General features: G+C 41.4%; 2 protein-coding genes across 2 annotated transcripts in view; one reads left to right on the top strand and one right to left on the bottom strand.

Moving 5' to 3' along the window:
* Nucleotides 1-1,067: 1,067 nt before the first annotated feature.
* On the bottom strand, nt 1,068-14,884 carry gareml (GRB2 associated, regulator of MAPK1-like; the record flags this gene model as incomplete). The annotated part of the gene is made up of 7 exons (XM_083899214.1): nt 1,068-1,677; nt 2,586-2,755; nt 4,483-5,333; nt 6,459-6,624; nt 6,995-7,125; nt 11,587-11,727; nt 14,773-14,884. 7 exons carry the CDS (start codon nt 14,882-14,884, stop codon nt 1,068-1,070), a joined length of 2,181 nt encoding a protein of 726 aa, XP_083755340.1.
* A 5,935-nt stretch (nt 14,885-20,819) lies between these two features.
* The window catches only part of syne2a (spectrin repeat containing, nuclear envelope 2a), a gene marked incomplete at its 5' end in the record, with an annotated part of 84,521 nt that continues 82,449 nt past the window's right edge, over nt 20,820-22,891 (top strand). The window contains one exon of the mRNA XM_083898612.1: nt 20,820-20,895. Within this exon, the coding sequence (XP_083754738.1) occupies nt 20,820-20,895 (76 nt within the window). The remainder of the gene's footprint in view (nt 20,896-22,891) is intronic.

Genomic DNA, 22,891 nt, shown 5'->3' with positions numbered 1-22,891 from the left:
TGTGTGTGTGTGTGTGTGTGGAGGAGGAAGAGAAGGATTTTCGGGGGAATGGTGATAAAATAATCACGACAACTATAATGAACACATTTGGTCAAATTGCATGTTCACAGTCGTCAGTGTAGGGCTGCAGCCATTCATCCATTATTCATTGTTACTAAATTAAGATGTTTTTGGTCATGGATTAATCAATGAAAGTGTTTTTTCAGCTTCTTAAATGGGAATATGTTCATGCTTCTTTGCTCCATTTGTGAAAGAAACAGAATCATCAGTTTGTGGACAAAACAAGAAATTCCCAGGTTTGAGAAACAAACATTTTCTTCGATTTTATGAACCTAAATAACTAATTAATTAATTTAGAAAACAACATCATCAGTACTTTAATGGATGTATAGTTTACATGTATAGCCCTAAATTAAGCCATACATAATTGTATATGTAGGCGTTTATTTAATTTGAAGATCTGAAAATCAGATTAAATCTGAAGGATAACTGATATTTATCAGACTTCCTCATTTTTGTCCATATTTGGGCACAATTCCATTTCTTTCTTAAACACACAGCAGACATAGAAATGTAATTCTGTAAGAAATTGTAATTTTCTGACTTATTTCCCTTTAAAAAAAAAAAACAGAGGGAGTGAACTTTAAAAGACAAATCTGCCTATAAATTATCCTTTTTCTTTATTATGTGGTAACTTTACGACTACAGCAGTTGTTTTAATATCTACTGCGACATCATCGATCCGTCCTCCAGTTTATAATCGTCTCGTCCTTTTTACGGGGGCTGAGGATCTTTTCTTCTTTTCTCGTCACACGATTTCATATTTGTTGCAGCATGGACACGCTCCTCGTGTTAGTAAACTAGTCCTCGGTCTGTGATTCAGACAGGAAGTTTTTCAGTCGGTCTGTCTCAGACCTTTTTTTTTGGCCTCGGAGCCAATCAAGTGTCAGTTGTAGAGTTTGACCACAGGGTGGCGTGGTTTCCATCAGGTCACAGTGGGAAAGGCACATTCAGGAAAAAGGCTCAGCAGCCACAGGCACATTATCAGGACTGTGTGTGTGTGTGTGTTAGATCTTGGGCCTCCAGCCCTGTATAAACTGTGTGATCTTGGTCACGTGGAGTCGGCTCAGGTGGAAGTCATGTGACAGGATGTCCTCGGTCAGCTGCACCAGGAGGCTGCCGTCGATGCGCTCCCTCTGGAAAATGGCCACCGCCGCCTCTGACAGGCCGATGAACCTCAAGCAGGCGGACACTTCCTCCAGCGACAGAGCGGAGAGGTCGGTGGGAGGGCGCCAGGTGGGGTCAGGGGTCAGGGACGGACCCCCCTCGGTGACGCCCGCGGACGTGGTGGTGCCGCCGCCGCCGCCGCCGCCGCCCTCTGCCCCTCTGGAGGCCTCTGTGGTGGGGCTGGGCTCGGGCGACGGGCAGGGCGACTGGCGGTTGAAGGGGTTCAGGGCGCCGAAGGGGGCGAAGCGACTCTGCGGAGGCGGAGGCCGGAGGCGGGGCCCCGAGGAGGTGAAGGAGTCCGCCCACGGCTCCGCCCAGGCGGCCTGCGCCGGCTGAGGATTGGCTGTGCCGTCTGCGGGGAGCGGCTCGGGGCTGGCGGGGTTCGGAGCGGGACAGTCGGCCCAGGAACATGGATAACAGTAGAGGGAGGCGTCTGGAGAAGGTGAGCAGCTGCAGAAGACACACAGACGTCATTAATTTTTTTTAATTACTTTATTTATTTTTTATTAAAAATAAATAAATAAATAATAGTAATTATTTAATTAATTATTTAATTCATTATTCCATTATTTAATTATTTAATTCATTATTCCATTATTTCATTATTTAATAAGTTAATAAATTATTCAATTAGTTAATTTATTATTCAATTAATTAAGTATATAAAAAAATAAGTTGTTACTTTAAAACAATGTAATATTATGGGAAAACACTATTTCTGTATATCTATTCTAGTAGGAATGCTGCTCCAGTATTATTTGAGAGTAGGGCTGAAACTAGAGATTATTTTTATTGTTTGTAAAAAATAATCCTCAGTAATTATGTTAATAAATCCACATCAATGTGATAATGATTTTACAGATTAGATTAAGACTGATTTGTCACATGTTTGTAGCAACAAAACAAAACACCTGTTACCTGTCCTGAAGTCCTACAGCTTTTATAAGTACCTTAATGGATGTATAGATGACACTTATAGCCCTAAATTAAGCCGTACCTATTTTAATTCCATTTAATTTGAAGAGCTGGGGAAAAAAGTTCAAAGTTTTCTAGATTTACAGATTAAATCTGTAGCGTAACTGATATACTTTCTCATTTTTGGCACAATTCCATTTCATTGTTACACCACAGCAGACATAGAAATTTAATTCTGTAAGAAATTGTAATTTTCTGACTTATTTCCCTTTATCTAAAAAAAACGTATCTTTAAAAAAACAGTGAAACTTAACTTTACGACGACAGGCTAAAACTAGAGATTGTTTTCATTGCGTCGTTGAGATAATCCTCAGTAATTACACTAACAAATCCTCATCAATGTGATAACGATTTACAGATTAGGAACAAAAGCAAACAGTGACCTGTCCTGAAGTCCAGAGGAGTAGAAGGAGAGGTTGGGTCTCGGCGAGGTGGAGGCTTTGGGGAAGCGAGGTGGCACCGGCGGGCTGGGGGCGGGGCTAGAGATGGAGCCGCCTTTAGAGCAGCGAGGAGGAACCGGAGGGGCGATCAAGTAGCGGCACTCCTCTCTCACCTACGTCCAAAACACAGAGACAAAATAAAAGTTTATGCCGGACCTTTAACCAGGACCAGAAGTCCTCATGGAGACCAAAACCTGGTCCAAATAATGTAAATTAATACATTATTAAGACACATTTGAAGGTGAGGACGTGATGTATGTGGTCAGGATGAGGTAGTCATGGAAACCAGACTGTGTGTGTGTGTGTGTTTCCCAGTGTTTCTACTTGGTAAATGTCGAACTTAGTGACCTTTACACCTCAAACAAACTTCCTCTCTCTCTCACACACACACACACACACACACACACACACACACATACACATAGACACACACACACACAGATTGTCTTGACAGGTTAAGTATCAGGGAATGTGGAACTGTGTGTGTGTGTGTGTGACAGGCTATAATCCAGCAGCAGCAGACATCAACTCCCTCCGTGCTCCGCTGCGAGCTGCCGTCACTTTGACAAAAGTCATGAATTCAGCAGAACGAGCACGATAATGCCTCCTTATGAACACACACACACACACACACACACACACACACACACACACACACACACACACACACACACACACAGTCGTAGAAACAGCAGCAGCAACGACAAGAAAAAGAACCTGGTTTATCTTTAAGACTTTAAGTCTCACGTACAGAGAAACAAAAGAGCATCGATTAACACTTAAACTAAATATAAACAAATGCCTGAGGCACCAGTTTGCTCTGCTGCTGTATACATACAACCGCTCCCCCCAGTAAAGTCTGATAGTTTTGCTTGGCGGAGACTGTTTTTAAATGAATCGAAGCAGCAAACAAATGATATTTAATCATCAGAGGCAGAATAATGAAGGAAGCGGATCAAGGAAGGAGCTGAAACAACCTCGCAAAGATATATGGACATTTCAATGAACGTTTCGATGAATGAGGAATCAAAAACTCCATAATAACCTTTCAGCGTCATGTAAATGGTAATATGGTCTGAGAAAGAATTAGCCTTCAACACCTCCACGAGTTTCTGTAGTAAAATATGTCAAGTATTCATCTTTTGAGCTAATTTTCTCGATTATTGATGGAAAAATTCAATAAAAACACATAGTTTTTCACTATATTTCTGACATTAAATCAAACAAATACAGCTAAATATCCATTATTATTATTATAAATATCCATCTAAACTAGTTCCACAGCAAATACTTGAACAATGTTGGCTATAAGCTATAGATATATATATAGCAACAGATACTCAACCTAACTAGGAAGAAAAACTAACAAAGACAAAACAGCGTTCTGCTTGCTGAACTTATGACCTCCATGTGCAGATGTGTCGTCTCGATGATGCACTGAAATCTAGGTGAAAGATTTCATTTCCTATTCTATTCATCGTAAACTTTGAGGACCATTTAAAACCACATAAAGATGCTCCATTAATATTAAAGTTAATATCGAAGTTGTTGTGTAGCATCTATTAAATCATGATAATCTCCAGTTTATATTCCAACATGTAGCTGCGTCCTCAGCGATGAGGCATGTATTCATATGAGTGTTCTTCCAGGAAGGCTGCGTGTGTGTGTGTGTGTGGTCAGTGAGGTTTAAAAGCTGTAACGTATGAATAATTCACGTCACGCATCCTGACTCTTAACAGACTGCTGTGGACAGATGCTGAGACATCAGAGAGACAGAAAAGGACAGAAAAGGACAGAAAAGGACAGAAAAGGACAGGAGATGGCGACGACTGAAACTCACAGCATCAGATTTTGGAGGTACAGGCGGCGGCGTGGACACTCGTGTCACCACGGTGCCAAGCGTCCCGTCCAACGAGGAAGACGAATGGAAGGAGATGAGGTTGGGCTCCTTCCCCAAGCCCTCTGCGTTCTGATTGGTCCAGAGTTCCTCGTAAGGGATTTCCTCACTGGTCCTCATTTCAGCCTCAGTCCACTCGGGAGTCACGTACTCCCTCTCCTCGCCCGGCCCCTCCCCCAGTCTCTCTCCGTACGAGTCCCTGCAGCGCTGCGACAGGCTGTCCGAAACCCCGCCCCCGTACCCGCACATTGACAAGCGCTGCAGCGCCGGCGCCACGGAGTCCTGGCCCGACACGCACACGCGCGAGCGCCGCGGGCTCACGCACTCCTCCGTCATGCACTCCAGCTCCGGGCGCGTTTCCCTCACCGCGCGCGAGTAGGCGTCCGGGTCGAACGCGTGCCGCATCAAGAGGCTCTCCAGCGCCGCCGTGTGTACGGAGGCCTCGGCCACGTTGAAGCGCGGCATGCAGCGCAGCAGCAGGAAGTGGGAGGGCGACACTTCCTGTCGGCGGATCACCATGCACAGCACCACCGTCTTGCTGACGATGTTGAGCAGCTTGTAGCGGTGGCCCTCGCGGACCGCGTGGCGGTCGTAGGGGTTCCGCGGCGGCCGCGAGGGCACGGACACGTTGACGGGGAGGCGGACCCTCTCGATGATGCTGCGTACCGTGTGCTCCCCTCCCAGCATGCCTTGCTCCAGAGGGGAGCGCGTGCAAAAGCGTCCGCGGCACCCGAACGGCAGGCTGACGCTCTGGTTGGTGCGGTGGTTCATACAGACCAGGCACGGAGTTTTACCTGCAGAGACAGACACAGAGAACCTCTTCAGACTTTAAATTAACACTTGTGCTGGGCACGTTAACGACGTTAATGGCGTCAACGATAACGCAAGCTAGCGCATGGCGCGTTTCCATGACGACTGACTGGAAAAAGACCCGTGTGACGTCATGTTTACGTGCCACGGCACCGGAGTCCAGGCACTGTTTACTAGTTAGCTCCGTTAGCTCCGTTAGCTCCTTTAGCACTGTTACTGCGCCTACAGTGGAACTGTGGCGGTCTGTTTATTAAATGAAAAGAGCAGCGCTACAAATAACTAGTGTACCTGTGTACTGCGTATGTGTGCGTATGTGTGTTTTTAAAGTTTAGCGTTACTTTAGAGACTCATTTTAACAATCGGGAGTCACGTAAACATGACATCACGTGCGTCTTTTCCGGTCAGTCGTCATGGAAACACGTTATTTGTTAATGTGCGTTAACCGCCGTTAGCGTGTTAATGTGCGTTAACCGCCGTTAGCGCGTTAATGTGCGTTTACCGCCGTTATCGCGTTAATGTCCGTTTACCGCCGTTAGCGCGTTAATGTGCGTTAACCGCCGTTAGCGTGTTAATGTGCGTTAACCGCCGTTAGTGTTAGTGAATGTGTCCTCAGGTCCCATCTGAAAAACAACATTAGTAGGTGGTTTAACGACACGTGGGCACAGAGACCTGTCAAATATGTACTGATGTATATACATTTCATGACTAAAAGTGCGCTAAGACGATAACCGGAGCCTTTTCTGTCTGTTTCAAAGACTGTCAACTAGAGCGATTATTCCCGTAATCGATTAATCAGACGATTTGTTTCTCGATTAATCGAGTAATCGTTTGGTCCATAAAATGTCAGAAGATGTTAAAAGACGAGTGGCACTGGAGCTGAAAATGCTGAGATTTTTGGACGGACAGCTCAGGTGGAATGGTTTGGAAACTAAGTAAGAGAGTCTAGGTCGAGATGGTTTGGTCACATGCAGAGGACGGATAGTGATGTTGAAGATGGAGCTGCAGGGCAGAAGGAAAAGAAGAAGAAGAAGAAGAAGTGCAACCACTGAAGTAGGTCACCCTGCCCCATACTGTATCGCATCAACACACCGAGTTTGAACTCCACTCACTTCTGGGTGTTTTTCCCAGGCGTCTCAGGAGCGCGCTCAGTCCCGTCTTTTCCTTTGAGGGCGTGGCACAGAGGAGCTCCGCTTTCCCCATGAGTGACAGCTCATCTCCAGCCTGCAGAGTGAAGCTGTAGGGCTCACTGTCCTCGCTGAACTCCCCTGACACCACCTGCAGCACACACACACACACACACACACACACACACACACAGAGACGAGAGGATGTGATGCTGCTTATTATCTGCAAGGATTTGTCATGTTTCTCAAAAAACACCGTGGAGTCAGAATAAACAGGATCTGCCTCCTTAAAGGTCCAATATGTCACTTTTCAGAGGGTTTATTGGCAGGTATTGAACACAATGTCCTTCAATGTTTAAATAAGAGTAAAATCACTTTAACAAACACAGTTTTTTATGATTAAGGTGGGAGCTTTTCTTTATGAAAGTTGCCATCTAGGTATGCAGAGGTCACCGTAGTTGCTTAACTCTGTCACAAATTCTTACTCAATGGACCTAAAACTAAACCTTTGAGTTCCTGACCTTGACACTAAAGGTGATCGTCTCCAAGACGAAGACTCGGTCGGGGAAGACTCCCGCAACTTCCTCCACGCTGGAGAAATACTGGACCGGATCCCTGACGTCCCGGTCTTCATCCAACAACTTGAACTTGCCTACAAAGAGAGCGGAACACGGGATTAGGGTGGATGACGGGGGGGACAGGCAGACAGGAGGTGGAGGAAAGAAGAGTTTAATTGAGGTGAAAAGGAAGGAAGGAAGTTGAGGCAAGAGATCGGAATAGAGGAAGAACTAAAGGCAGAAAGTTGCAGTTCACATAGGCATCCTTTAAAGGACACTGGGCTTCCTGACTTCCATTCGTTTGGACAGTCTATACAAAACCTTATTATTTACTATAACCAATTAATGCCTAACTCTAACCTTAACCTTATCTATTCAACTTTGCCCTAAACTGAACCTCAGACATAAGGTTCTGCCTCATTAGGACCAGGTTTTGGTCTCCATGAGGACTACTGGTCCTGACAAGGTCAGTGTTTATGACAGAAAATGTCCTGAAGAGGCATCAAATACACACACACACACACACACACACCGTAAACTCTGCTTGGATGAGAAGAATACAAAGACACCTCCATGACCTATGACCTGGCACCAGCTCCCCACCAGTCAACCGCCAACAAGGGTTGGCATGGCAACCACTAAAGGACCCCCATTCTCACGCAGAGCAGAGACACATCACCATGGCGACACATACACTCACACATTCTCACACACACACACACACACACACACACATACAACTGCTCATCCGCCTCCATCTGTAAATCCCTCACACTTCAGTCCAGTTCGTGTGTGTGTGTGTGTGTGTGTGATCTTTAAAGTCATCATTTCTCATGTCGTGAAGAACCTCTTCAGGTTGACACCGTGGTCTCTGAGCTGCGTCGGCTTTTCAACCGGCTGAACTGTGATAACCCTCTTTTCTCTGTTCTCACAGAGTCAAAGTGTTTGTGTGCGACGGAGAGGGAAAAAGAGACATGAGAAAGTTTTTTTGTCTGGGAGGCAGAGCGGAATACCAAATCTCCACCACCACCACCATCCTCCTCCTCCTCCTTGTGCTCCTTCCACCCCACTGCCTTCCAATTCAGACAGAGCCACCAGGAGAAGGAGCTTCCACCCACTGAACAATACCAACAAGTGCCACTTTTCAACACAACCCCCTCCTCTTTCTCCAAGAATGGGAATACAAAAAACAAGGTTTATGGCTTTAAAACACCTCCTCCATCCTGAAAACTCTTACGAAGCGTCTCCAAATATACCTGCTACTGTTACTCTGTGAGAAAACGTCCAAGAAAAGTCACTTTGAGGCTTTTAAATCCCTGCTGTGCATCAAAAATGGCCTGCAAACAAAGGTAAAATGCATCAACACCACCTTAAAAGAGACAGATCCACCTTAAGAATACTGCAAACAACAGTAAAACACGTCAAAACCACCTTAAAAGAGACAAATCCACCATAAGAATACTGCAATCAACAGTAAAACTCATCAAATCCACCTTAAAAGAGACAAATCCACCTTAAGAATACTGCAATCAACAGTAAAACTAATCAAATCCACCTTAAAAGAGACAATTCCACCTTAAGAATACTGCGAACAACAGTAAAACGCATCAAAACCACCTTAAAACCACCTTAAACAACAATAAAAATACGTCAAAACCACCTTAAATTAGACAAATCCGCCTTAAGAGTTATCACTTATAAATCAGCTAGTTTTCACAAATGATGAATTTTTGTTCTCAGAAAGTTCATAAAAGTTGCTTTAAGTCACAGAAACGCTCAAACATTTGCTTATTTAGTGCTCAGATAACCTGTTTTGTGTATTTAATGTTTAATTTATACACAGTTTTTATGGAAAATACTAGACATAACATGCAGATAGGAAACTCTCACTCTCACAGGGTGAATTTAGAGCGTCCAATTTACCTAATCCACTAATCTGCATGTCTTTGGACTGTGGGAGGAAACCCGAGATACTGCTATCTATATTAGATTTTATCCGTTGGAGGAAAAGCAAAATCTGATGCCCTGATTTCTAAAAAGTTGACATCACTCATAGAAAAACCTATATCAGTCGACCTCTAATTACAATCTGTGTCTCTGGCTGATGCACAGACATGATGGTGAGGTCAGAAGGAGGAGGAGGAGGAGGAGGAGGAGGAGGAGGAGGAGGAGGAGGGGGCATCCTGTGGTCTGTCTCCAGAGGGACACCTACAGTATATTGCTCTCCTCTTCTTCCTCCTCCTCCTCCTCCTCAGCTTATTTGGACTTCCTGCATGAAGTCATCGCTCAGACATTAGCTCATCGCTGCACGTGTCCTCTGATTCATCAACAACAACAACAACAACAACTCGTATGTTACCGTTAGAGTGACATCAATGCAGTCCTGTAAATGTGCTGCAGAGTTTGTTGAAGTAAAAACGCAGAAAAGCCCACGACAATCAAAAGTGGCAGCTCTGTTCACGTTGAACTCATTAATATACGAGGGTTTGATTAGTCAATTAGTTGTTTGGTGCAGAAAATGACGAAAATATTTGGATCAGTGTAAACTTAAGAGAATTAATCGACATACAAAATTGTAGGCAATTAATTAAGTAATCAATTAATATTTGATTAAACGTTGCGGCCCTGGAATATACAAACAAACCTTATTTACAAGCAAGAACCCAAGTGAATGACGAAAGAAAACAGAAAATAGCAAGACCAAAAAAATACAGGTAATTGGCCCAATAATCTGGCCAGATTTTGTTGGCATCATCCAGTTTATCTGAAATTTACTGGTCTAGTATTATTATTTATTTATGTACACAGTTAGTTGTTCTCAGAAACTCAATGAACGCTGCTATTTCACCAAAACTCTGCGTTTTCATCCACACATGTATTGATATTTGATTGCTTCTTTTAATATTTAGTTTATACATTATTTAATTTATAATCTATTTTTATTATTTTTCAAATTATGGTTCAATGTTATCAGATGGATAAAAAAAATAAGTCTGCATAATAATGTATATTGGCCATCGGTTATTTAAAAAAAAACAACAAAAAAAAACATATTTGTTGACCTCTAATCAACCTCTATGACCTCTATTTGTTGACCTCTAATCAAAAATTAGAACAAAAAAAGTGTTTTTATGTAGTGAAAATCTTTCAGATTATAAATGTCATGTATTAGTGCTTTTGTCCTTGTGTTTTAAAGGCAACAACACATTTATTAGTCCTTGTTAAAAGGACCATCAGTGCGGTTACACCAGGACACAACGACCTACGAGAGAATCACTAAACCAGGACACACACATTCCTCTTTACCTTCATATTCATTATTTAGCCTCGTTACAACTGCAGCGCAACCTTTTCATTTCCTTTCCTCGGCTCATATTATCAACGCTGACGCTCGGCGACACGCTTCCGACACTAAAGTGTCTAAAATGTCAATGATCTCAACCTCTATTCTTGTGGAAATAACGGAGCCTGAGCGGCGTCCGTCAGGAGCGTGAGGTAACATCAGCGCTGCTGCGCTGACTCCATCAGAGGAGGAAGTGACCGAGAAAGGAGCCGAGACACATTAAGATCCAGTTACACAGAGAATAATGCGGCCGGACAATGGGATTGTGTGGATGAGCTCCGGTGAGGTCATTCTGACTGGACCCATTCATAAAAAAAAAAAAAAAAAAGAGCGGAAAATGGAGAGTGAATGGACAGGAGAGCGAGAGCGAGAGGTCAGCTGACTGTGCTGAGTGTGTGGTGAATGGAGAGAGTATTAGATTCATTTGTCTGGAGTTCATTCATGTCGACTTCCACCAAATCATTCAGTCATTTAGTGCTTTAGTGCTTTATCCTCCACAGAAATCAAAAACATATTTGTCAGGGATATACTAACAAATACTTACTTGTGCATGTATATTTTTTTAGTTATTTATATTATCTTATAATGTGGGTTCTTTACAATAAGTTTATATAGAGCTTTTTTAAGTTATTTACAGTATTTTATTGTTATTTACATGTATATTTTCACATACTTTATTTATCTTTCCGTTCCTACAACAATGTAAAGAGAACATTTTAATTTTCTGGCATATTTACGAGTGGTAATTAATCGTGAAATTCTTAATCTTTTGACAGCCCCAATAAAAAGATATTTTATCAATGATTGCACTTTAAAACTACACATTTTTCTACTCTACTCCAATAACGACTTGATTTGTGGTGCAACTATTATCACAAAGTGGCAGCAGCAGCAACAATTTAGCTAGTGGACTAGCTAGTTTAGTTCACGTGTGTTTGCAGAAGCAATGCAATTTTACGAGGTCTCTTGAATGCATCTCTTTAGCTGCTCCCGTTAGCTTCATCTAGAATAATCTAATATTTATGCTAATGTCCTATTTTCAAGTTCCCCATTAGTTAGATATAATAACAATTAGCACTTGTGCATGTGTGTGCAAACCTATCCTTTTAAATGGTTTTAGAGTTGGGGTTACAGCTGGGTTTAGGGTAAGGGTTAAGGTTGTGGTTAGGGTTAGGGTCTAGGGGCTAGTGTGTGTGTGTGTGTGCGTTCTCACCCTGGTATTGCAGAGGGATGTCTATCTTGGGTCCGATGACGTAGTGTCCCTCCTCTAAGCTGTGGGCTGTGACTGTGGTCCACTGACGGCAGGAGTGCAACAGCACCACGTCCTCCTCTGACAGACCCTCCACACATTCACCTGGAACACACACACACACACACACACACACACACACACACACACACACACACACAGAGATAAAGACAAATCAACTTAGAGAAATGGATTAGTCATAAACAAACGGTCTCTCGTGGCCTCAGGTTTTCAGGTCACAGTAAGTGGCTCAGCAATGGAAAACACTAGAAACAAACACACACAGTCAGGGTTTCAGTGTATCGATAATTACCACCATCAGTGACGGTTCACCAACTCTAACCTACGCATCGGGACCACGCTACACAACTGACAACCTACTATTACACAGCCCACACTCACACACACACACACACAGCTCTCCAGCCTTCACTACAGAGCCATCATGTAGCACAACAGCATTGATTTCTGTTAACAGCACAGTGGTACAATTCAATCACACACACTCACACACACTTCCTCTCACACGCTGATCACACGGATGTACATCTCTTTTAGTTCTTGTTACTAAGGATTGGAACAGCTGTTACTTCAAAAAACGTGTATAAATATTCTTTTACAGCTTCTTGGGAAGTTGGGTTGACTTGACTTTTATCCCACAGTTCAAAAACATGCAGAGGTGAATTGGTTAATTGACCCTGGGTTGTTCATCTCTGTGTGTTGACCCTGTGATGGACTGAACTGGCTCCAGCTCCCTCATGTGCAGGATAAAGTGCTAGAAAATGAATAGATTCATGCTTTCAAAACTGCCCTAATGTGTGTTTTATTTGTTATTGGGCTCTTTTTGTGTATCATTCATTATCATTTAAAAGTTGTGATGGAAAAACCCGTATCGGCAGGGCCAGCCCAAGTCTTTATGGGGCCCAAAGCGGAATTAGATTTTGGGCCCCCCACCCACCACCTTGGAGTAGCCAATGCCAATTGACGGTTATTGATACTAAAATAACACTCAGTATGTTTACATGCACAGTTTAATCAAGCTAAGGTCGTAGTCCGACTAAGACAGGCAATCGGACAATTGGCCGAGCCCGAGAATACATGTACACCGTGTACGTCTATAGGCTAGTGTGTATTGAATCAGTTTCCTGTTGACCTTTACACAGAAAAGTATGTTTCGTACTTGATGCACATGTTGATACAATTTGTCAGTAGAAAGACGACGCTGCCGTACGATTTCCCGCAACAATACTGCAGTTTATACGTCGTCTAATTCTACTTCCGGATCAAATTTGGTGCGTGTGTAGAACGCCAAGTCCGACTCCAGTCAGACTAAGTGGAGTAATCAGACTATGACTCATAGCATTATCCAGATATGTTAGTCCGTCTAAGACTAGCTTGATTTTAGTTGGACTAACATGTTTACATGACAATAGTGCATTTGTATGTAACTTAAACGTTTGGACACCCCTGTCTTAGTCTGACTAAAATTGGACTTTTAACACGCATGTAAACACACTGACAGACTCCATCTCCATCTCCAGATTATGACACTGCACAAAATACTGACATCACACTCTGTTCTAGATAAGTAACCACCGTGTGAGTGGACAAACAAGCATCTGTGCAGTTAATAAACACCCACAGGTTTTCCACACACACAAGTAAGGTGTGTAAATCTGGGTGGTGGTGGTGGTCTGTTCTGTCCAGCAGCAGCAGAGGAGAGTGCTGAAGATTTTTCCTGCTTGTTAGTATTCACCACATTCACCGACAGATTACACATTTACATATGAAAAGAATTGAGCAGCACTTCAGCAGCACAACAGACACTTTGTGGCCTCGCTGCACTGGAACAACTTTGGCCATGACACTCCATAAAGTGAAGACATCAGAGCTGGTGCAGCAGAGAATTGTGTTCCGTGTGAAAACATTTACATGAAATAAGAAATGAACAAACACGGAAGTGAACACAGCTGTGAAATAATGAGCCTCTCTCTTTATCCCACTCTGTGTGTTGGTGTGTGTGAACTATGACAGTCTGTGTCATGAGAATAAACGCTGCAGCTGCGGTAAGGTGGACGAATTTAGCAAAAGTAATAACGGAAGTAGAGCCAGAGTGGTTTCAAAATAAAAGTCAGCAAACGTCCTCAGGGAGCTGAGACAATCAAGTTAACAAAAAAACCAGTTCTAAAAGTTGATAACACACCCATTTTTGAATGATGCAGATGCTGTCAATCTATTTTTGTTTAATATAAGTACAGTATGAGCTACCTTTACAATGGACCTATAGGCATACTGTAAAAATCATTGATTCACATGTATTATTAATGTTTTATTACACACGTGGAATGTGTTATCCCAGGGCTGAGGATTTGAATACCGTTTTTAAAAAACATATATATGTGTGTATATAGATACATTTATATATTGATAGATATATACACATATATGTAGTATGTAGTATTATGGCTGCAACTATCAGGTTTGTTCATCACTTACTGCTCTGCAAACTATCTTTACGATAAATTGACCAATAAATTTGTCTCTGAGGAAATACACACTTACCAAAAAATTTAATAAATACAGGGAATATCATTTTTCAATTAAAATAACAAGGGAAAATTTAGCAAATTAATTTATATCAAGATATATTTTAGATATCTGCATTGATTAGCATTGGTTTACTTTTAAGGTCGTCTCAAAGCTCCCGTTTTATTTACATATTTGTCTTATTTAAATTAGAAATTTTACATCCCAAAACGTACGCGCTCGGATTTATTTTTGAAAGTTTCACCGGAAGCGGAAATGTTGTTCTAATCCACCTTGACAGAACGCTGCACAGATTCCTGTCTTGAGAGAAAATGACTACACTTGTCGTCACATTTAAGTGACGTTACGCACAAAAAACACCGTCAAAATGTATTTTTACTCCATAAACGTTTACATTTTTCACTTTTCCAGCGTGAGAATAAAACACATTTTAATCGTTTTCATCACTGTTACGGTGCCGCCGGTTATCTTTACCTTTGCGGAGGAGTTGAGTTAGCTAACAGTTGCGGGGAAAGAAACGCGCAACAGCACTGAAAGTTTGTTTTTGCTTATTTGTTTGTTGTTGTTGTTGTTGTTTGTTAGCAGGTGGACGCTGCTTCTTACCGTGAGCCAGACGGACCAGAGTGGGCAGACGGAATTTGCTGACCACCGCGTCCAACGGCAGCGACAGCGGGCTCCAAGTGATCTCCGACAGGCTCGCCGACAACTTCTCCATCCTCCCGGGTCATCACGGTACCGGGGATAAGACTGACGACCGTGACGATGATGATGATGATGATGGAGAAGAAGAAGAAGATGATGGAGGCGATGATGGAGGTGAAGGAGAAGTGCTGCGGGATGAGTGTGGAGGTAGAGTGGGAAAGAGTTTCGCCATGTTTGAATGTAAGAGAGAGAGAGCTGATAGAGTCCGTGCGTGCGCGCGAGCGGTGGGAGGGAGGGAGGGAGGGAGGGAGGAAGAGGGGGGGGAGCGCGAGACACATCTCCTCACACATGCACGTGAGAACTAAGTAGTCAAAAATAAACAAGTAAATCACTAAACAAATACATTCTGTTTAAATGAATTAAACGTCAATACAAAAACATCTTATTAGCAACAATTAAACTGCATATTTTTGCAGTATTGTGTACTTAGAGCACTTATGTGTCAAACTCAAGGCCCGGGGGCCAGATGTGGCCCGCCACGTCATTTTATGTGGCCCGCGACTGATTAATTGGTCTTAGAAATCCGTGTTGAAATAGGTGTATGCTGCTTTAAGGCGTGCGTTGACCATAAACTACATTTCCCACAATGCATGGCAATTGCGTTGCCCGCAAAGTGACGGCATCACCATCGTGGACCGGGTTACTATCTATAATACATCATATTTGTAACTTGAATAAATAATAATAAATACAGAAAGTTATTTATCAATGTTACGGAGTAGTTACCTTTATTTTACATTACATCTGGTTACATTTAGTTACATTTATTCTGTATGACGGTTACATCTGGACCTTTGAGGGTAACCATTATGCTGACGTGGCCCTCAGTGAAAATGAGTTTGACACCCCTGACTTAGAGGTAAAGAATTTAAAAAACAAATGATCAAAATTAAAAGAAGTTTCAGCTTCTTAAATGTGAATAATGTCAGGTTTCATTTACGATCTTTTTTGTGTCTGATACCGATATCACAAACTCATTTGTGCTGAGTCATTTCAAAGACAGATTTTGTTTCTCTTAATTCATTGAGGAAAATTAACAGACATGTTCATTGTTAGTGTAAATATTCACCCTCGTGTTGTTTTCTATTATACGCTGCCATGGACTTTCATTCACGGTTTCCCTCATTAATGATTAGAGCAGCTTGTCCTCACACACTGAGCAGGTGCGTAGGTGGGAAATGAAAGATGAAGGAGACGAAGGGACTTTTTGGCTGCATGACTCAACCGTTTCTACTCACTGTGAGATCTTTTCAGCCGAGTTCAGAGATGATACGTAAATAAGCGAGGAGGTGAAAGGTCAGGGGTCAAGAGGCTTTGAAGCGTCTGTTAATATTTCCTGTTTGAAAGTGGTGTCGCTCTGTTAGAGGATATGATGATGATGATGTGGACCACAAAGACCACGAGAATGCATGTTTGATTTTATCGAAACATTAATTTTAATGTTATACAGTAAAAAGATAGGGAGGCATGTTCTTATATACCTTTAAGATTTTCTTTTTGTTCATTTTATCTGTATATTTTGAGACCTAATCCTACTTTCTTCCTTATACTTAATTTTATCATAGAATATCATGTTCTATTTTATTGAAACATTTCCATTAATTTAATTTTTTCTTTTTTTTACAAATCTATGGGTTTTTTTAGATTCAGCTTCATGTGCAGCACCTTGAAAAATGCTCTCTAAATATGAAAAGGGCTCTTTAAGCAAGGATTTGATCAAAGTAAGATACAGAGGTCGACGTTACAAGTTAAAGGAAAGGTAAATGTAAAGCTGCCATAAAAGTATAATCGCTTTAGCAACCCAGGCTTCACCCATGCAGTGTTAAAACCTCTGTCCTGAGGCGAGACTGTGGTCCAGTCACTCTCAGTTCACTGTAAACACAAACTCATTCATCTGTATCGATTGTTGTCAGCAAAACCAGTCGCGATGCCGTCGACCTCATATGCCACGTAACCCAGCAGAGTGAGCAGCTCAAAACATCAACGTAACTGAGATATCGAAGGTCGACACAAACTCGTCCAGTTGCAAACCTGCGGTTGAATTAGTGATGTTTGGTTTCCTAGAGTCACGCCAAACGCGCCCACTCAACACCAAATATGGACGTGTCGTTATTTATTCTGTCCACTCGATTAGTTAAAATGTAAACTGAGATTCACTGGCCTCTCATGGCTCACTCATTATCCATTTTCACTTTCACAACAAGACGCAGACGTCCACAGGATGATGAAATTTCCACCGATGTTGAGTAACCCATTATCAGGATTTTTATTTTTAGAAACCTCCTTCCCCTCCTCTAAACATCCCTAAACCTACAGTAGAATCAAACATTTAAGTGATTTGGCAAATTAAATCCAATATAAAACTATAAATGATTGATTTAAAATGTTGCATAAAGGTTCAAATCATAAGACATCTCTTCAAAGGCCTAAAAATACAAATTAATTGCTATTAAAGGACCTTAATTTGATTAAAACTTTTATTTTCTTCCGTCGGAAGTCACTGCTGCACATGAAGAAGCTCATGTAGCTTTAGCTTTTAACCAGCGTGACACAAAATGCCAAATAAAACAAAGGTGGTTTTGGATAACAACTTTATTTGTTCCATATCAACAAAAATTCAAATAAAGAATCTGGACTCGAGGACAAAGCGACTGGGGCATTATTTCACAGCGGGTGCAGCGATGGTCAGCAAAGTGGAAAACTCAGTGGGCGGGCTCTGCGAAAACAGGACAAGAAAAAATTGAAGACGTTAACCCCATCCTACGCCGTAAACAAACACCTATCGAACTCAATAATTTGGGGTAATAATAACTATTAACTACCATAATATATAAAATGGTATAAACAAGAGTTCATTTTATTTTAAGCCAGATTTATTCTGTCATCAAACTGTTATATAGAGATTAAAATGTACTTACTGTCCTTCACTGCCTTATTGCCTGTAATGAAACAAACAAAAAAGTATATTAGTCACAATAATATATATATATTCAAACCTTTTAAACTGTGCCACTAAAGACCTTATTTTTTGGCAGATGTCCATGTGTTATAGTGCCTACTTTTATTCATTCATTCAATCGTAGACACCAATTGACGGCACATAAATAAAAAAAATATCCTCATACATTACATGAGGCCACTTCCTCATGCCGTCCTCCCACTCACCCTCTAAAATATTGAAATATTACACGGATGTGGAACTGACCCGACATTTCCATCTGTTGTTGATAGTTCTGAGCGTTCCCACGACATTGTTAAGTAAGCAAATTCACTCCATTCACAGATATCTGAAGGAAACAAATCCCAAAAACGTGCCGCACACAAATAGGAAGCCTGACCCCGAGTTACTTCCCAGTTCATAAATAAGGTCTGCACAGTGTAGGATCAAGAAGCAGCAGCAGCATTGTGTGATTTATGCGACAGATTAAGATGCACTACACGACTCCACATTCACTTTGATATACAGAGTCGCTGCACAACTGGATAAGTCTTAAACTCACCCCCGTAGGAAATTTTGTAGTAGGCATAAGTCATGATGCCCAGACCGACCCACAACTCCTGGTATGCCTTAGAGTAGTAGGGACCCACCTTGGACCACCAGTTTGCAAACAAACGTCCAGCCATCTGTGGGAGAAACGCTAAAATATGTAGTCGAAACAATCATACAATCCTAACAAACAGCTCATTTAAACACAGACTTGATTGCAGAGGTGCTAGATTTTACATATACATTTACACTTCCCATATAAGAGCGTTTTAATACTCAGATTGCACACATTCCAGGAGTATTGTTTAGTATTTTAGGGCTGCATTAATGTAAACTGATTCACAATAAATGTCCTTAATAAACATTGACCCTTGAACTGAGTTAGGTCAAACTAGTAGTGACTTTAACAGTAGATTTTTTTTTCCAATTAAACCGTTTACTCTTTCTCTGATATTATTAATGCAAAAATAAATCGATATAATATTCGCATATAAATCGATATATATCTGCAAGACTCTACCCTTGTCTTGCAGATAATATATGTTGTAATATTATGTTCACCTAGCTGGCTAGTGCTGCTGCTAACACTACACACTCACATCTGCCAGTGTCATCGTCTTTAGCATTAACTGTGTGCAGATGACGGTAACATTTTTTAAAAGTCACTCTTAAAGTTGATATTATAATGGCATTCAAGTAACTCGACCGGTTATTTAACTTTGATAAATGAATGACTCCTCCGGACTAGCCTGTTAGCATCTCCTCAGCTGCATCTACATGAGAGCTGCCTGGTTAACATTAGCGACAAGCTAAGCTACCTAGCTACAGTACAACTGCCAAAGTAGCACACGTATTCGCGGTCAGAAGAGGCTGAAGCTCCGTTTCAGATCGCCGCCGTGACGACGCATCTGTTGTCTTGTTGATATTAAAGTCGTTGCGTTAAATAAAAGACTGAAAACTCTTCTATTACCTTCTGTTTATCACGGTATGTTAGGAAGGTCAAGCCTGCCGCTGCTATACGTCAAAGTCGTGGGGAGAGTAACCAGCTTCTTCTACTGTCAGATCTGTGCGCTACTGCAGCCCTGCTCTGTCCTACAGCGACACCCGAAGGAGGTACACTGAACTACACCTTTAAAAACATGACTCACCATCTCGTGGCTCCACCTTGAGGATTTAATTGTAAACGCTTAATAACAAGAATTTAATTTACACAAAACAATATTTGAGCAGATCAAAGGCAGTGCAGAATATTCATATATTTAGTTAATTAAGCGGTCTTGCTTTTAAATTATTGTTGTTGTTGTTTTTGCTTACTATTAAATACAATTAATATAGTGTCTTATATACTGTTCACTCAAATGGAATAAATGCTGCTTTTTATCTCTTTAAATGTATCAATTTGTGTCAAAATTGTACTAATCTAAACTAAGTTTATCAGTGTCAGTCTTAAACCCCTCAAAATAAGTCTGTGTAGCTGCGGCTATTCATTTTTTTTAGTCTGGCTTCATGTTTAAACCCTGATTAATGCAAATTGTGCTGTGATTTGATGTGTCTCATGCGAGTGAAGACAAAATCTTTAAGCTAAAGCAAAGGAATTACAGGTTATAAAGATTTTCATGTATTAAAGCGACCACACAACTTTTCTTGCACAACATTCAAACACTTTTAATGACTATTTGGGGGCGATTTTCAAGGTGCCTTGAATGTTTTGTTATTTTATTTCAGTGACCCATGGTAACCCTGTTAGTAAGGATCTGTGAACTGGAGAGTTCTGGAATTCCTCTTTGAAGGGAAACTGAAACCGTTTCACAGTGATGCATCAAAGTGAAAGTGTCTCCCAGTGTCTCTGTTTCTGCGGCATGAAGCACACAAAGTCTCCTCAAATGACAACAACAAGACGTCCTTTGTAAGCTTTGTGAGAGCTCACCGGAGTGATTTTTTCATTTATTTTTATCTATTTTTTGAGGGGGGGGGGGGCTGGTGGTGAACATGGGTGGGACTGTGCACTCTTTTTTGCACGTCCTCACCCTTTGATAGTCAGGATTGTTTCATGCATGAAGCCAGGTTCTCTCAACACACAAGGTCGTGCCATTAGGAAAGGACGCAGCTGTGGAGATTTACTGTGCTGTCGCTGTCAGTGGTGACTGACTAGACAACCCTGCCACAGGTATGTTGATCTGTGGTCTACTCCTGTTTAGTTTGCTAGAGGCTCTTTTTTTTTCCCCCCATTCAAGCACATTCATTTGTGCTGCACGAGAGCGGTATTTGCATGTGTCTACTTGCATCTCTGTGTGTTTGTGTGTGGTAATGTAAGGGTGTGGATGGGCGCGTTCTCAAAGTGACTAATGTTTTGTAGACAATGATCTTTCTTCTTCACGTTCTCGAGCGGCTTCTGATGCCGTCGCTTCTCTCCTGAACCTTCCTTGTTGAAGGTCCGCTCGGTGCCAGAGTTGGAGAATCCATGGCTTCAGGTGGCGCAGAGGAGGAAGATGGAGGCATTCCATTGGACATTGACAACGTGCACATGCTCCTGCAAGGTCAGTCTGTTCCCGGGAAGGTTGTGTTGTGACATGTGAAGTGGGGGAAATCACAGTGGAGGCCAATTATGTGGGATTAGATGCAAATATAGCAAGAAAAATGAGAAAATGCTGAGCGAAAGTAGGAGGAAACTTGAAAATAGCACTTAAATGAAGCTTTTCAACAGTGATCAATGTTTGTGTTGTAGTGAAGCGTTTACCTGTTACGTCAGGTGAAGTGGGCGGAGTCGAGGGATTAGAATGTGCACAGGCTTCCTGGTTTGACAGGCTCTAATACAAACAGCAGCGGCAGAGTCACGCGTGAGAATCCATCAATGGTGGATTGTGTCTGTGCGACTGACTGACGACACGTAAAGTTTCTTTATTCATCACAAAACATGCATTCTCGTCATTTAAGTGCATATTTTTGCTGTTGTGGCAGCACAAATACAGAGTTGTCATGTAAAACACCTGTGATTTAAACAAAAGATAGGATAAACATGCTAAAATATGTAAGATAAGCTAAATTAATACAAGATATGATAAAGATAAGATGCTAAAAACAATAGTAGACGTAGTATTTTAATCATACAGATTCAGGGGCGAAAAGGCCAGGCAAAATGATGAACAAGATCCAACATGTTTTTATGTGTGATACAGTTATTGTCCTACAAATAATTTTAATTACAGTAATCAGTAATTTTTTTTTTGCTGAGTGATTTGCGATGAAATTAAAAACTGTCCACATATTTTCAGGTGATTGCTGGCTCAATATACTGTATTTCTTTAAGCTTTCTCAACAAGGTGATGTAGCCATAAATAGCTAAAGGTGCATTATGTAATAAATCTAAAGCAACTGGCCATGAAATCCTTTTAATATGTCACAGCGACTCAGGAATAATGTTCATATAACAAACTGAACTCACCAACAACAACAGTACAGACAAAATATTTGCATTAAAAAAAAATATTTTGCAGACTGCAAATAATGTTTATGTTTTGAAATCATGTTTTGGCATGTGGCGCCACCTACCGCCGTCTACCAATCATTGCAGTTAGTAGAGTCTCAGTTGCCGAGCAACCACGGGTTGCTAGTTAAGTCAGAAAACGAAACCTAAAAGGTTTTCGGTATTTTGAATTTGAATGTAGTAACTGTTTTTGGCCACATTCTTACATATCACATGTTTTGGCAATAGAAGCTTAAAGATGTGGTTAATGACCTCAGAAAAAGTCCACGTATGGACATTTTTGGCTGGTCCTCACATCTTTAAAGGGTTTTTTTAGGAGTTAAGAGGCTAGGGAATGCATTATGTCTATGAGTGTCCTCACTATGAATGTGTGTGTGTGTGAGCCTCAGTATCTATGTCTATCTGTGTGTCTTGGAATCCCGTTGCCAAAAATTACTTCCTTACTTCATCTCGGACAGGAAGCCTTTCACTCCAGTGGGAGAGCAGGAGAGTTTAATGTTTAACGATGTTTTCACGTGGTCTCCGTGGTTGCTGAACAATACTGTGCGTTTGTTTATTAGTCGTCAGTTAAAAGAATGGCAAGTCAGACAGTGAGCTTGTTCTCGGATGATGGTGAGTATAGATCATGACTTCACTGCAGCTCACATCTGGGTTTTCTGTGGCTGTTTTGGAACATTTCTAGATTATTTATATGTGTACAGCAATGTGAGGGACTTTCTATCATGCTGCTTTACTATTGCATTATTGTAAGTGTACTTTATGTGTTACAATGCATTTATTATTAACGTCTTCTGTATAAAAGAGTACATGCACGTGACTTCTGAGAGCGTAAACACAAGTCCAGATTTTAATAGGAATGATCTAATTTTAATACGGCGATTCTCAACACAGTTGAACACATTTTTAGGTGTTTAATCTGTTTCTATATCTGTACTATATATTTGTATTAAAAAATAGAACACTGCTGGGATGAAGGCACTGCTGGCATAATAATGAGAGACCGTTTAAAAAAAATTATATATGATATACAATTTCATAGTCATTTCTTG

This window comes from Microchirus variegatus (genome assembly GCF_963457635.1).
Source record: "Microchirus variegatus genome assembly, chromosome: 12".
NCBI lineage: Eukaryota > Metazoa > Chordata > Actinopteri > Pleuronectiformes > Soleidae > Microchirus > Microchirus variegatus.
This window is presented reverse-complemented; position numbering and strand designations above follow the sequence as displayed.